General features: G+C 38.9%; 1 protein-coding gene across 1 annotated transcript in view; it reads left to right on the forward strand.

Annotated features, from left to right (window-relative positions):
* The window catches only part of SLC9A9 (solute carrier family 9 member A9), a 383,628-nt gene that overhangs the window by 104,466 nt on the left and 264,612 nt on the right, over positions 1 to 14,550 (forward strand). Inside the window, exon 9 of the mRNA XM_078389136.1 lies at positions 5,036 to 5,141. Within this exon, the coding sequence (XP_078245262.1) occupies positions 5,036 to 5,141 (106 nt within the window). The remainder of the gene's footprint in view (positions 1 to 5,035; positions 5,142 to 14,550) is intronic.

A 14,550-nucleotide genomic window follows, 5' to 3' on the forward strand; every position in this document is an offset into this window, starting at 1 on the left:
CCTCAATAAAGGTTTGCTGAAGCAGAACTGTTTCAAAGCTTCATTTAGGCTGATAATCAAAATGCTCTTTTCTATTTAGTTTCTATGGTTACTACTGGATGGGTGATGTGGGTTGTCCCACATTTTTGTCCCCCCAGCATAGAAAACAGCTGGAAGATATTTTATAAGTGTATAGAGTGTTTTTAAAAAAGCATGGTAATTAAAATGCTTTATTGATGTTTTCTTTCTTGAGCTAAGCTTTGAGTAGGATGGCTGATTAGCAGTGCCAGGAATCTTTTGTAATTACAACTCAAAGTCTTATTTTTAGCACAAGAGCTTTTCAACATGGTTGGTTTTGTTGTGAAGCTTCTTATCTTGTTTCCTTTCCACTTGTCATTGAATCCTGGTCGGTTGGTCATGACAGATTATTTTTAACCTTGTTATAATCAGAGGCTCATAGAGAATATGCCAGCTGCTTTGGTCATGTGGGTTTGATTTGTTCAAACTGTAGGTTTACAACTCAGTCCAGCTGTAAGTCTCGTTGATTGCACTCAGGAGATGTGACACAGCATTCGAAGCACTTCCCTTTACTCTGCTTCCAAAATGGAAGGGCTCACAGAGTCTCATAGGACAATGTAAACATCCCTGTCCTCCTCTAGAGCAGGGATAGTGGGCAAAGCTTCCTCAGCCATGGTCTTCATAAAAAGTCTCCCAGAGCTGTTTGAATGATTTTATTAGGGCTGAGGAGGAACGTGGTACAAGGAAAGAAGGCATTCATGCCTCCTTCCTGTTTCAATATTCCTTTGGGAGGGCTGAGATGCCACCACTAGCCCCACTTAGCCTCTCCCTGGCTCCAAGTTGCTATCACTGAAGTCAGAGTGTCAACAGTGTGTGGGTGGCATTGGGGCTTTAGCACGTCCCCAGTCATTGAATGCCATTGAATGACAGTTTGTACTGCTGGCTACTTTTTAGTGGCCATGTTTTCCCAGCCCCTCCTGGAGATTCCACTGTCACTTGTTTTGCTTCTCCCTGTTGCTTTCGCAGGGTTGCAGTGGGGACCAAGGGCCCTGCCAGACTGAACCATAGCTGAATGAAAGAGAAATTGTGAAAAGAGAATTTGGAAACATTCTTGTGGTGCACCTTACCTAATTCTGGTACATGCCAAGATACACATACCTTTGGTTAAAAATGGCTGAATTATAAGAAGCAGTGATTTATAATATGTAAATATCACCTCCATGGCCACGAGCCAAATAAGGCATTTCTGAAATCCTTTTTACTCACAAAGGAAAATGATGGTTGATGTATGCAAACACCAATATTTTTGTTAAAAGCAGATGATGCTTCTTGTGCTGAAATATCAGATGTGTTAACCTGTCACCCTGGAGGCATTCTTAAACCTTAGGATTCCTTTGCCATGAAGATACAGTCGATTGAACAATTACCTACTAGAATGAACAGCAGTGAAGCGAATGCAATGAGATGCTGTGTGATTTTCCAATCCTACAAATCATTGGAAATCTTTACAGTGAACTCCTGATGGGAAAATAAAAACTCATCTACCTCATGAAAGAATACAGATATAGGCATTTCTCTTCAGAGGCCTGCAAGAAGCATAAATCAGCAGTAGGTTTTGCTTAATGTAAGAACAGAACAGAGCAGAAACCATTTGAATAAACAACTTCCTTGCTAGAGTGCCTCTGTCAGGATAAACATGAAGCAATTTCTCCTCTATTCTATCTGCAGGCCTAGTAACTATCCACCACCCCAACTGAGGTGATTAACTGCACTTAATATTTGTGCAGTTTGGCCCTAAGAACAATTTGGATATCATAGCACAGGGGCGGAGGCAGTGGAAGCAGTAGAATAGGGGTAGGGTGGAAAGTACCCATTCATTCAATATTATAAGCCACCTTAGGACACCTTGAGGGGAAAATGGGGCATAGCTATTATAAATAGATAAAGAATATTCACATATTTATTTCATTTATATGCTGCCTTTATCCCACAATTGGGATCCAAGACGACTTACAGGCCAACTTACAATCGTAAGAGATTAAAATGTAATAAAATGACAAACATTAAAATAGAATTCAGTTACATGATTAAATACAGTTATATCGTTAATCTTAACAAGTTAAAATCAATTAACATAGTAATGCTAATTTAACTTAAAAGAATAAGAACCAGCTCATTTGCAGGGAAATGTACATTCAGCAGGTTTGGAGAGCTTATCTAGAAGCATCCTTACTTCCCATTATAGTTACAGTTTTTGAAAAAGTAACCCTGCAATTTTTTTATTTCTCAAAATCATTAAAATCATTTATAACTATTATTATTTTTAATTTTTTAAAAAAACTAAAAAAACACTTGAGTCCTTAAAGCCACCACATCATAATCTAAAAACCCCAACACAGCATGAGATAGCAACACAAGGCACAGCACGAGCCATGCCCTAGACCAGTGGCGGCAAACCTTTTTGGGCTCGCGTGCCCAAACTGGAAAAAAAAAACCTAGCAGGCGGCGTGCTGCAGCTGCAGCGGTGGCAGAACTGGAAATGGCAGCGGAAGGGGGAATCCAGGCACAAAGGTGCCTCAAGACCCCACTTTGGATCCGCTGCCAGCGCCAGCTGCTCTGGATCTGCCTGCCGAAGTGCTAGCACCGCAGCTGCAGCTGCATTCTCAGGTTTGACTGTGTGGGGAGGAGTAGCAATCCAGCGACTTATGGCTTGCATGCCCAGAGAAAGGGCTCTGCGTGCCAGCTGTGGCACGTGTGCTAGAGGTTCACCATTGCTGACCTAGACCGTGTCATATTCTTCTTCCACTATTCTTTTATAGTAGCTATAGTACTATGTAAAAGTAACAGCTATAAGCAGAGATGGGCACAAATTAAAAAGTGAATCACTAAATTCATTCAAAAATAGCTAACAGTGTGTGTGTGTGTGTGTGTGTGTGTGTGTAATAGATAATCATTCATTTGTATTCATATGAATCAATGCCCTGCTGAATACGACACAATGACTTTTTAGTAATTTTTGATTTGTTGATTCATTTGGCTATAAAAAGGCTCCTCAGGCACCTAGAGACACCAAAATTGCAGGGAAACTTCTTATGACTCTTCTCTTCAATTTCTACAAGTTTGGTGATGATTAGGTATCAGATGTCTTAGCTATACACCCACAAAGAGCCCCCCCAGGAAAGTTCCCCCCAAGAACCTAAAGACACCAAAATCACAAAAAAGCTTCTACTGACTGTCCTCTACAATCCCTCCAAATTTGGTTAAGACTAGTTTTTCCCATACCAGCTGCTAAATGGCACTTTCCTGGGGGGGGGGGGACCCACTTTATGGGTGTAACTTGACTATCTGAAACTCTATATAAATAATATGACAGCAGGTAGAACAGCCAGTTACCGTAGGATAGTATACAATCTGAGTGACAGAAGAACACCATATCATAGTGTCTTTGTCATATAACATTTTAATTACTTTCAATAATGATTGATCTAACAGATATGAAGTATTAATTACCTTAATTATGCACAAAGTTGATTGCATACATAGTCTTGATCGCCATACATAATGCTGATTAGATACAAAATCATTACCACAATGCTCATTACATTCGAAATATTGATCACAATGTTATTTACATATAAAATCTTGATCACTTTAGGCATCAAGGTAATAACTTGATTCTGCCACTGCCTTTTTCAGTTGAAACCCACAGTAGAATTCTTTCTTTTGTTCAACAACTGCCTATACTTCAATCATATATACCAACAACCTGTTGATAAATTCTTTGCAAAACTTTGGAAGAAGCTAAAAGGGACGTGGTGGCGCTGTGGGCTAAACCGCAGAAGCCTGTGCTGCAGGGTCAGAAGACCAAGCAGTCGTAAGATCGAATCCACGCGACGGAGTGAGCGCCCGTTGCTTGTCCCAGCTCCCGCCAACCTAGCGGTTCGAAAGCATGCAAATGCGAGTAGATAAATAGGTACCATCTCGGTGGGAAGGTAAACAGCGTTCCGTGTCTAAATCACACTGGCCATGTGACCACGGAAAGATTGTCTTCGGACAAAACGCTGGCTCTATGGCTTGAAGAGCGGGATGAGCGCCGCCCCCTAGAGTCGGACACGACTGGACAAAAATTGTCAAGGGGAACCTTTACCTACCTTTACCTTAAAAGGTTGCTGATATACAAACTGTAAGAGGCAGTTTCTCTGTTTCTTGCTTCAAGCTAGCTCCCCAAGTTAACACAACTTGGCTGGCTGTATCAATTTTGTGCATATCTCTAGGTACACATATTTTGGAGATACAAACTACTTTTTAAAAAAAGCAATATTTGGTGGAAGGTCAAGACTCTCATTTTCTCAAAGCACTGGTTATGTAAGAAACCAAGAATATAATTCCCTTGATGTTTGTTTGCACAAAGTTTATTTAACTGAATGGAAGTATTTAAGGTGAACTGTTGCTATGTAGAAAAAATGAATTCCAGTTGATTATCTATATTGAGCTCTCAAATCACAATAGCCTATAAAATGGGTGTGCTATTATACTTCATAAGATTTCTTGTGATCATATAAGAAAAGGGTCAGTTAAAGAGTAATAAAGAAAAGGCAGTGTGTAAAAGAAGTTTCCAGTCAATAATAGATAAAGTGAGTTCAGATTGTTATCTGGAAGGTCAATGTACCATACGAAAAGATAAGTTTCTCTAACTTCTTTAACGAACAGAAATACAGTTGCAGGCCTTTCTGAGTAGGGGATTCCACAGTAGGAAAACCACACCATTGTGCAAGTCAGTCATTTGGAAGGCACCAGATTAAGCAAGGCTGGAATAAGGCAACACAACTTGATCTTAGCGTTTTTTGGAAACTAGGGGACATAGTAAGCAATCATGTACCTAACTGTATTATTCATTTATGCACAGAAGGTGTCAATATGATATAAATAGGGTCAAAATGGGACTCCTCTTTCTTTGAAAGGCCCTAATTCATAGTGTCAAAGATATCTGACATCACATATGTTTGTTGTGTTTTTTTAAAACATTTACTCCTTCTAGTGACAGTCTTGGCGATCTTCCACGAGCTTCATGTTGATACAGATCTTTACACTCTCCTTTTTGGTGAAAGTGTCCTAAATGATGCTGTGGCTATTGTCCTCACACAGTAAGTACAAATATTTGCCTATTTTTTTAGAGTAAAAAGGTTTATTGATTCTCCACACCTCTAAATTATACCTTCCTGTTTATGCATAAAGTGAGATTTATATTGCTAAGGAATCATTTGTATATTTGATGCTTCTAAAAGGTATCTAAGATTCTTGTTAATTTTGACTCTGTGTCCAGATATGTCCTTGTCAACTGATCTAAGCTTACTGAACACTAATCCAAAGTTATCCATACACTCAAGAGAGATAAATATGGAGGTCCTGCAGAGAGGGCTTTCTCATTCATTTAAGTGGGGGAGTGTGCACTGTCCCAGGTGCAGCAAACTGTTTCCTCTTCAGACTGTCCTTCTTTAGAAGGACACCATGACAGGCAGGGATGAGGCTAAAACTCCCCCTGCTTATGCTGTCAAATTAGCCTCTCTCTTTTTTGAACAGCTGAATAGGGTTTAAATAAAAATGGTTGCTAATAGTTGAGTATATTAACTAATTAGTTTGATCAGAGCTTCAAACTGTACTTTTATAAAGTAATTAGTTACAGATTCAGATCTATCTCCAGCTCTGAACATAGTTGCTACTACAATTACATTTTAAAAGTAACAGTGCCTTCTTCATAATTCAAAAGTAAATAGTTACTTTTAGTGACATTAACCTTCAGCCACAAGGATAAAAACTTGTACCATGTGACTTGAAGGATATTTTTGTGTCCTTGGGAATTCCAGTGTATTGAGGATTAACAGTAGGGTTAGGTTTGGGGAGAGGGTTGCACCTCTTTTATTTCCTGAGACCAGTGAGAATCTCATCTACTCCCAATGGACCAACTTACTGAAAACCTTCTGAATACATAACTTCTACTTTTTGGCACCATAGTTAGCTAAAAAAATTGCATGAGGTGTTTTTGTTTTTTTTTTGTTAAAAAGTTACCTGAAAGGGGACCCAATAAAGTATAGCAATAGTGAAAAAATAACCGTGTTTGTTGGAACACTTTTTGTTCCAGATGATAGGGGCCAGAATCCTGCTGAAAAAAGACATGTAAAAACACTAATCACACAAGTGTTTTGCATCTTTTCTGGAGTGTTTGTTTCATGATCAACCAGTGTGTGGCTAGTTGTGTGTTGGGCACCCTGCCAAAATGTAAACACTTCTTGCACAATTACTCTTGCACACATTCTTTTCCTGAGATTCTGGCCTTTTAAAAAAAAACTATAGAGGGCAAGTGGTTCAAACTGTGCGACATTCTTTACAGTTATTTAGGTGGCAATGTGGTAGTATGTGGCATTACTCTGGGAAATTAAAATGTCCAATTTTGATACATGGGCTTTTAAAAAGAACCTCATTATACAAAAAACTCTCCATATCTCCATATCTCTGGAAAATTGAGGAGCATTTTTGATATGACATTTTCTGCCTTCTAATGGGGAAAAATAGCTTTCACCAACATTTAAATTACAGGGAGACTATAGGGAGCTTGTGCTGGCTGTTAACCTCTTTTTCAAAAGCTAAGGGGGAACATTCCTTAGTTAAAACTGTGGAGAGCCTCGGTCAGGTTGTGTGGATTTCATTAAGGGCCTGCCCTGTGGGGTCCCTTGTGGTTTTATCCTGTCCCTCATGCTATTCAACATTTACATGAAATCCTTGGAAGATATGTCTAGAGTTTGGAGTTTTGGTCCAGCCATTACACTGATGATGTCCGACTCTACTTTCCTTTTCCATCCAAACCTGTGGGAAATGTTTTGATGATAAAAATATTGTTTTACTATTTTTATGTTAAATATTGGTTGAGGGTGAAAAAAACCAAAGCTTAATATAGTTCCTGGTCAGGTGAAAAGCAGATTGAAGATTAGGGGTTCAACCTGTGTCAGTGGGGTAGCACTTTCAAGATTTTCAGGCTCATGACATGGGTGCGCCACTGGATTCAGCCCACATCCTAGATGCCCAGGTTTGAATGGCAGCTTGGAGTGTGTTTGCTTTCAACCTATTCCTCAAGAATTCTGACCTTAACACATCTCTTCTCATGAAATAAAATATATCTCAGAGTGTCTATTATTTGTTCATAGCTAAACAGTAGTCCTACAAAAGAGATGCAATTTGGGTTAAAAACATTTATCAGCTGAAAAGTCTACTTTCTTTTCCCCTTGTAAATGCTGCATTGTTTTTCTGAGGCAAGCTAAGAACAATAGAATAATGTCATTGGATACGGGACAAAACCCCTGCTGATTTCACTGGGGTCATAATTCCATTCCAAATACATTTCAGGTAAACATATGGACAGTTTGAAAAATGATAGGGAGCTGGAAAAACAGAGAGTAACTACTGAAATATATGTGGAGTCTTAACAGAGAACCCTCATGTGCATTCAGTGATCAGACCAGAAACACTTTCACTCAGCATTTGCTTCTTAGGAATGCTTCTCCATAGGCACATATGGCCTTAAGCATCATTAACTAGAATAGGATTTGAGCAGCTTTAAAGTTAAGCACTTCTTTGTCTTCCTGAGGCAGGTCAAAGTAGAGAGTTGCTTCTTTAAGCATCTGGATTTAAGACATAAAGAAACCTTCTACAATGCTGTGCAAAACTTGCTCAGAAATGCACACCATGGTTAGTTCCGAACAGAAATAGCTCCCATTGGTGCAAGCCAAAAATCATAGACAGGAATGTTGACTTTTCGACTTTCTTTTTAAAAAAAAAGTTAGTGGAAGAAACTTTGAGAAAGTTATCAGTAGAAGACAACAATATCTGAGGATGCATCCCCTCTGTTAAATTCCATGAAGGAGGCAAGGAGGTTACATGATCAAATCCTTACCTAGAATCTCCCTCCCTCCCTCTCACTCTCTCACACACACACTGAGGGGCAAGGGATAAACTTGTGCCTGGAGTTTCTGTAGGTATGTTTGTATTTTGTACACGATTGATTGATTAGGCATCCTTCAGTCTCAAGAGACTATGGTAACGTGCTCTGTATGGAGGACTTGGAACAGCGTCTAGTGTGGCTGAGAAGGCCAATTGATCACAATACTCAATCTTGCGTTATCTGAGAGTGCTGTGTGTCTGATGCACATCCAGACTTCATAGTACACACCCATGCAGTCATTTGTACAGAGAATGAGATGCTGTAATATATCTAACCTCATCTTTGTTTCCACAGTCCATTCCACATATTTCCATTCACTGTAAATTCTGTATATCTGGAAAAAAAAGGAAATTATACCTTCCATCTCTGGTCTTCCTGTTCAAATATTGCAGTGCTACATAAAATAAAGTAAGTTGTAGCATGAAAAGAGATACCATATTTGCCGGTGTATAAGATGACTTTTTTGCCCCAAAAACATGCCTCCAAGTGGGGGGGGGTGTCTTATACGCTGGGTGCATTTCCCCTCCTCCTCCTCCTCCTCCTCCTCCTCCTCCTCCTCCACCCGGGCAGAGCCCCGGGCAGCCGCCACTACCACAGAGCCATCCACTCTATATTTTGAGTGGAAATGTTGGGGGGGGGGTCATCTTATATGCCCAGTCATCTTGTATGCTGGCAAATATGGTACATCAGAAGGACTGGAGAGTTCCAGAAGGCCAGACTGGTATCCATCAAGAGAGAAGTTCAGCTCTCTTTTTCTTCTTCTGTCTACTCAAGAACAGGAAAAGAGTACTATCCCTTTCTTTTACTCTTGCATTTGCTCTGCAACCAGATCATACCAGGACACCAAAATGGACAAGGCCATTTGTGCTTCATTAATTTTGAGAATCCTTGTAAATTGGAAGACACTTAATGGCACAGAATAACAAACTGACATGTATATTCATTGTTATTGTATGGCCCATATTTCTGTTTGGGTTTAATCATGTTGTATTAGCCTCAATTGTTTGCATTTCCAATTATGACTTATTGATCTTGTGAAAACAAAGGTTAAGCAAAGAAAACTGTCGTGAGTGAACTGGTGGCATCTCTAGAATACTCTCTGAATACACCCGTTGGCATGCAGCATTTCAGAGAAAGCTAATTAAAGACACTGCAGCTGTGTTTGGTACAGAAAAAATACTTTAATCTCTGTTGTTTTGTCTGTATAAAAGCCAATATGTCAAAATCTAATTCACTCTCCAGCAGACTTTCTTCAAAAAAAATATGAAAGAAAGATGTTGCAAATACTGATCTTTCCTTTGGAGTAAGTATTTTGGCTGTTGTTCTTTTCTGTCCAGAGCATTCTCTCACACCAGACTCTGTGGGGAATTGTGACCCTTGTCTGTGCTGTAATTTCTCGTTCTAAATTCAGTACCAGACATATGCAGTGAAAACAAAGCTGGTACTTGTTTGCTACATAAAAAGAAGGTAGGAAAGATGATGATGATGATGATGATGATGATGATGATGATGATGATGATGATGATGATGATGATGATGATGATGATGATGATGATGATTGGCTGTCAAGTCACTGAGAAATATAAGAACAGAATCATTGTGGTACCTTAAGAATAAAAATTTATTTCAATGTGCACTTTGTGGATTGCTTTTCTGAGAAGGTTAACTATAATCCACGAATGCTCACACTGAAATAAATCTCTCAATCTTTAAGGTGTCACAACTTCTTCGTTTCTATTTTTGTTTCTATTTTGTTCTCCCTTGTTTCAATTTTTGGATGCTGAAACAGACTAAGACAGATATTTGTTTGAAAAAATCAGATTTATGATAACCCTCTGAATTAATTACTTAAAGGTGCTATCATGAACATCTCTGCTTTGATCTCGCAAGTTAAAAACCATGGCTTCTTTTACTGAGACAATAAATCTCATATAAGGTTTCCTCTTTTCCTACTGCTTCCTTCTTTTCCTAGCATCATCATTGTTTGCACTGAGTTGATAGTGCTGTGCTTGTATGAAATTGCTTGTGCTTAGAAATAAAAATGATACCACTCTGATGGCAGAAAGTGAGGAGGAATTAAAGAACCTCTTAATGAGGGTGAAAGAGGAGAGTGCAAAAAATGGTCCGAAGCTCAACATAAAAAAAAAAAAAAAAACTAAGATCATGGTCGCTGATCCCATCACCTCCTGGCAAATACAAGATATTGAGGCAGTGACAGGTTTTACTTTCTTGGGCTCCATGATCACTGCAGATGGTGACAGCAGCCATGAAATTAAAAGACACCAGGGGAAGAGCGATAACAAACCTCGACAGCATCTTAAAATGCAGAGACATCGCCTTGCCTACAAAGGTCCACATAGTCAAAGCTATGTTTTTTTCAGTAGTGATGTATGGAAGTGAGAGCTGGACCATAAAGAAGGCTGGCTGCCGAAGAATTTATGCTTTTGAATTGTGGTGCTGGAGGAGACTCTTGAGAGTCCCCTGGACTGCAAGGAGAACAAACCTATCAATTCTGAAGGAAATCAACCCTGAGCGCTCACTGGAAGGACAGATCCTGAAGCTGAGGCTCCAGTGCTTTGGCCATCTCATGAGAAGAGAAGACTCCCTGGAAAAGACCCTGATGTTGGGAAAGTGTGAAGGCAAAAGGAGAAGGGGACGACAGAGGACGAGATGGTTGGTCAGTGTCATCAAAGCTACCAACATGAATTTAACCCAACTCCAGGAGGCAGTGGAAGACAGGAGGGCCTGGCGTGCTCTGGTCCATGGGGTCACAAAGAGTCGGACATGACTTAACGACTAAACAACAACTACAAAGAAATAAAAAATTCCACAAGTACATGAAATGCCATTTGGCTACTTTTTTGTTTTATTAGCTATTATCTTGTTAGGCAGGATAATCTAAAGGCCAGGGTCATGGATGAAATGTCAGGAACTGAAAATATCTTCACTGTGTACAAAATCATTCACAGGACTTTTTTGTCTTTACTGATTGGGATGGGCGGATGTATTCCCTTATGTATGTTACTGATTGGGATGCATAGAGCATGTCTGTCTGTATACATTAAAATAGTAAATGAATTAAGGATTCTAGGAGGTGAAGTGCACAGTCAGCCTTGAATATATAAGTTAATTAGCAGCAGAATATGTTGTTGAGTGGGTGGACTGGTTGCTGAAGAACTTCAAAGTAAATAATTTCATGTTTTTATGTGAGACCTTGGATATATTTGTGGAATTACTTTATATCAGGTAGCAACTAGATTTTATCATGTGGGATTAGCCTGTCTTATCATTTGAAATATATAAATTATTTTGAATATATTTAATTATTCTGAATGAAAAGCCTAATGCTTTAAAGCTGATGTATAATCACTTTGCGGTTTTTTAAAAAAAAACACTCCTTTTCAGATTTAGTTTTGGGTGAAATATTGCAGAATTTATCATTGTGATCTTTTCTGCAGAATTAAACAAAAGTTTTATCTGTAATACCCATGTTAAAATAATTGCATGATTTCAGGATATTGGTCTGATTTTTTTTTCTGACCGGAGCAAATGCCTCTCTACTCAGACCCTTCGCTATGAGTAATGGACTCATAGGATTAGGCAGAGTAGTCACAATGAAAAAGCAGATGGAGTCCCTTAGGACAGCAAACACATTCACAGCTTTCTGCCTCCAGTATCTGTTTGTGTTCATCTGGATGACTACAGTGATTTAATCCACAGAACCTAGCATGGACTCAGTGTGAAAAACTTCAAACCAAAGTGGGTTTTCCCCACTGTGCACTTACACCCTGAGTCATCTCAGCAATGGAAGGCGGTAGCGCTCACCAAGATGTAGCTTTGTCCCACATTGTGTGCTTTTTGCAATTTGCAGAAAAATGAATTTATAAAAAGTTCTGTTTCTGCACATTGTCCTTTCCCTTTGTGAGGCTAACCATGAACAGGTGTCCATACACATGCATGCACATACCACAAACACAACAGAAGAGCCAGAATAACCCAAAAGATAAACAACCCATATGATAATGCTTCTTTTACTACTTCGTGTTATCTGTCTTGGGCCCTGGTTTCTGGGATAAAAACAAACTGGAAATCAAATAAATAAAAGAAAAAAAAATAAACAGGAATGCATCCGTTGTGGCATTTTTCAATACTGCACATTTTTTACAGAAGTGGGAGAAACTATGGAAAAAGTGTCTGTGAAAACATTCAGAAAATAAATAAATAAATAAATAAATAAATAAATAAATAAATAAATAAATAAATAAATAAATAAATAAATAAATAAATAAATAAATAAATAAATAAATAAATAAATAACAGTTTCCAGTGTGTCGCAACAGCTTAGGGTGAGGAGAACGTTTGTTCCTTTTTACCATGTAAGGAGGAATTAAATGAAGATTTACATACTGTACTAACATCACAAATTAGCAAGTCATCGTTGGAGCATTTCAATAAGATTTGAGAACAAGAAAGCAGTGATATAATGGAGAGGGAGCTCAGGTGAACACACTTTCAGGGCTTTTTCTAGTCCATGAATTGTGGTGATCTCTGCCAGAGTTCCAGAACAATTGCCAGCTCCTCCTTGCTCTGGTACGTGAACAGAATTTTATCCGCTTATGTGACTGTTTAGCAAAGCAAAAGTCAAAGATTGACGGTAGTAATCAAGCAGAAGCAGGATATTTCTTTTCTTTGATGAACTTCCTGCTTCACGCTAGCATGTTAAAATGGTAGCTATTCTCTGCAGGATGTTTGCATTTCTAATTAAAAGTTAAACGAATACATTCTAGCTGGCTGAAGGTAGTTTGTTAAAGCTTGATATTTTCAAAACATGAACCTGTACAGTCAGAAATAAGTCCTGCTGAGTTCCAGTTGGACAATTATCCAAAATTGTCAGCGGTGGGTGTTAAAGCACAGTAGTTAATTACAGTTTCAAACCAGGTTCACCTAAAACAGTAAGAAGGTTGCTTGCGATTTCTAGTAAGATATGAATTGTTCTCTTCCTTTTTTTCCCCCCTTATCCTTTGCCAGGCTATAACTCTGGGGTAACTTTGAAGTGATCACAGCAGAGCAAATGCAGTGTTCAGGACAGACATTCCCCTTTAGAATATTGTTACCAGTTTCAAGCTTTTATTCACAGTTCTGTGAAACAGTAGTCTTAACAAAAGTGTAGGCTCACTTCCCACCTACTTCTCCTAACCTACTGATATGAAAAGCTGCCATGTTGAAGGACCTTGTAGAGCTTTTCACCGACTTCCTCAGTAACCTTTATATTAACTATGCTCATTTAAACAGCAAAGATTTGTCTTTATATAGCAACTAGCAGCAAATCTTCAGCTGAGACCTGGACATCAGAATGTATTCTTTCTACTTCTTGCCCATCAAATGCCAGGAATAGTATTCCAAGACTTCAACTCAGCTGACAGTTTGTGGATGGTAATTGAAGCTAACTCTTGTCCAGGTTATATAGGTTCAGCGCAGAACTTTCAGCTTGTTCAGAAGTGGTAGGAAATGGCGTGTAGATTCACAAGAAGTTAAATCTGCACAGTAAAAGAAATTGTGCCTTGCAAGTGCCTTATCAGGAACATCCACCACTATGTAACAATAAGACAAGAGACACTAGATACATCCTGAATGAGTTGTGCTTGCAGAGGTGACAGCAAGGAAGGGCTCTGTTAAGCACCTTAGTCAATTAAATCCAAAGTTTCTTTGTGTGGTTCTGTAAAAGGTCTGGCCACAATCCTGAAACACATTGGAATATTATTTTTGAATCTTATTACCTTAATTGTTAATTTGCTCTTGATATTCTCCATTTAGTCTTTAAAACTCACACACAGATCTTGCAACTACAAGCAGTACTTACTGGAGGTCATTATACCCCGCCCTGAGTAGACTTTGTATAGAAGGGCGGGGTATAAGTCCAAATAAAGTAAAGTAAAAATAAATAAATGAATCTGTATATTCATGCCAGGATTTTAGAAACACCTTTCCTTCTTTTCAGAATCCCAGCAAATACAAATAGTCTCTTGGATCCAATAAGTCCAGGTTATAATAGCAGGAGACAGTCCACATTACAGGTAGCCATTCAGAATAAGACTCCTGTTAGGAACACTACCATTGTGGATGAAAGGTATCGGTTTGCCTTTCTTGTGAAACAGATGACCCCGTCTTCTGGTGCTTAGATCAGAGGAGCATCCGAGAAGCTGTGCAATAGCACTATATAGAGTCCAGGTTGGTGAATTCTCATACATACAAATATCACGTGCAAATCTCAAGAAATATTCAATGAGACTTTGCAGTACACTTGAACAACACCACATTTCAAGCTGGATGTCAACAAACAGAAAGGAAATCGAAGTAGTGACCCTACTACCTTTGGAAATTGGACAAGTAAAGTAAGGCATCTGAAGGAAAACTGAAAGGAGGAACCGGCCTACAGAAAAGCTACATGCTTTCATTACAAAGAATGCCCATGCTAAATATGCCAGGACCATTGAAAAAGAAAAACAGATAGAGGGAGTGGGTTGCAATGTTTCACATTTTTTAAAACATGTCAGAAAAAT

The sequence above is a fragment of the Pogona vitticeps genome, chromosome 3 (genome assembly GCF_051106095.1).
Source record: "Pogona vitticeps strain Pit_001003342236 chromosome 3, PviZW2.1, whole genome shotgun sequence".
Classification (NCBI taxonomy): Eukaryota; Metazoa; Chordata; class Lepidosauria; order Squamata; family Agamidae; genus Pogona; species Pogona vitticeps.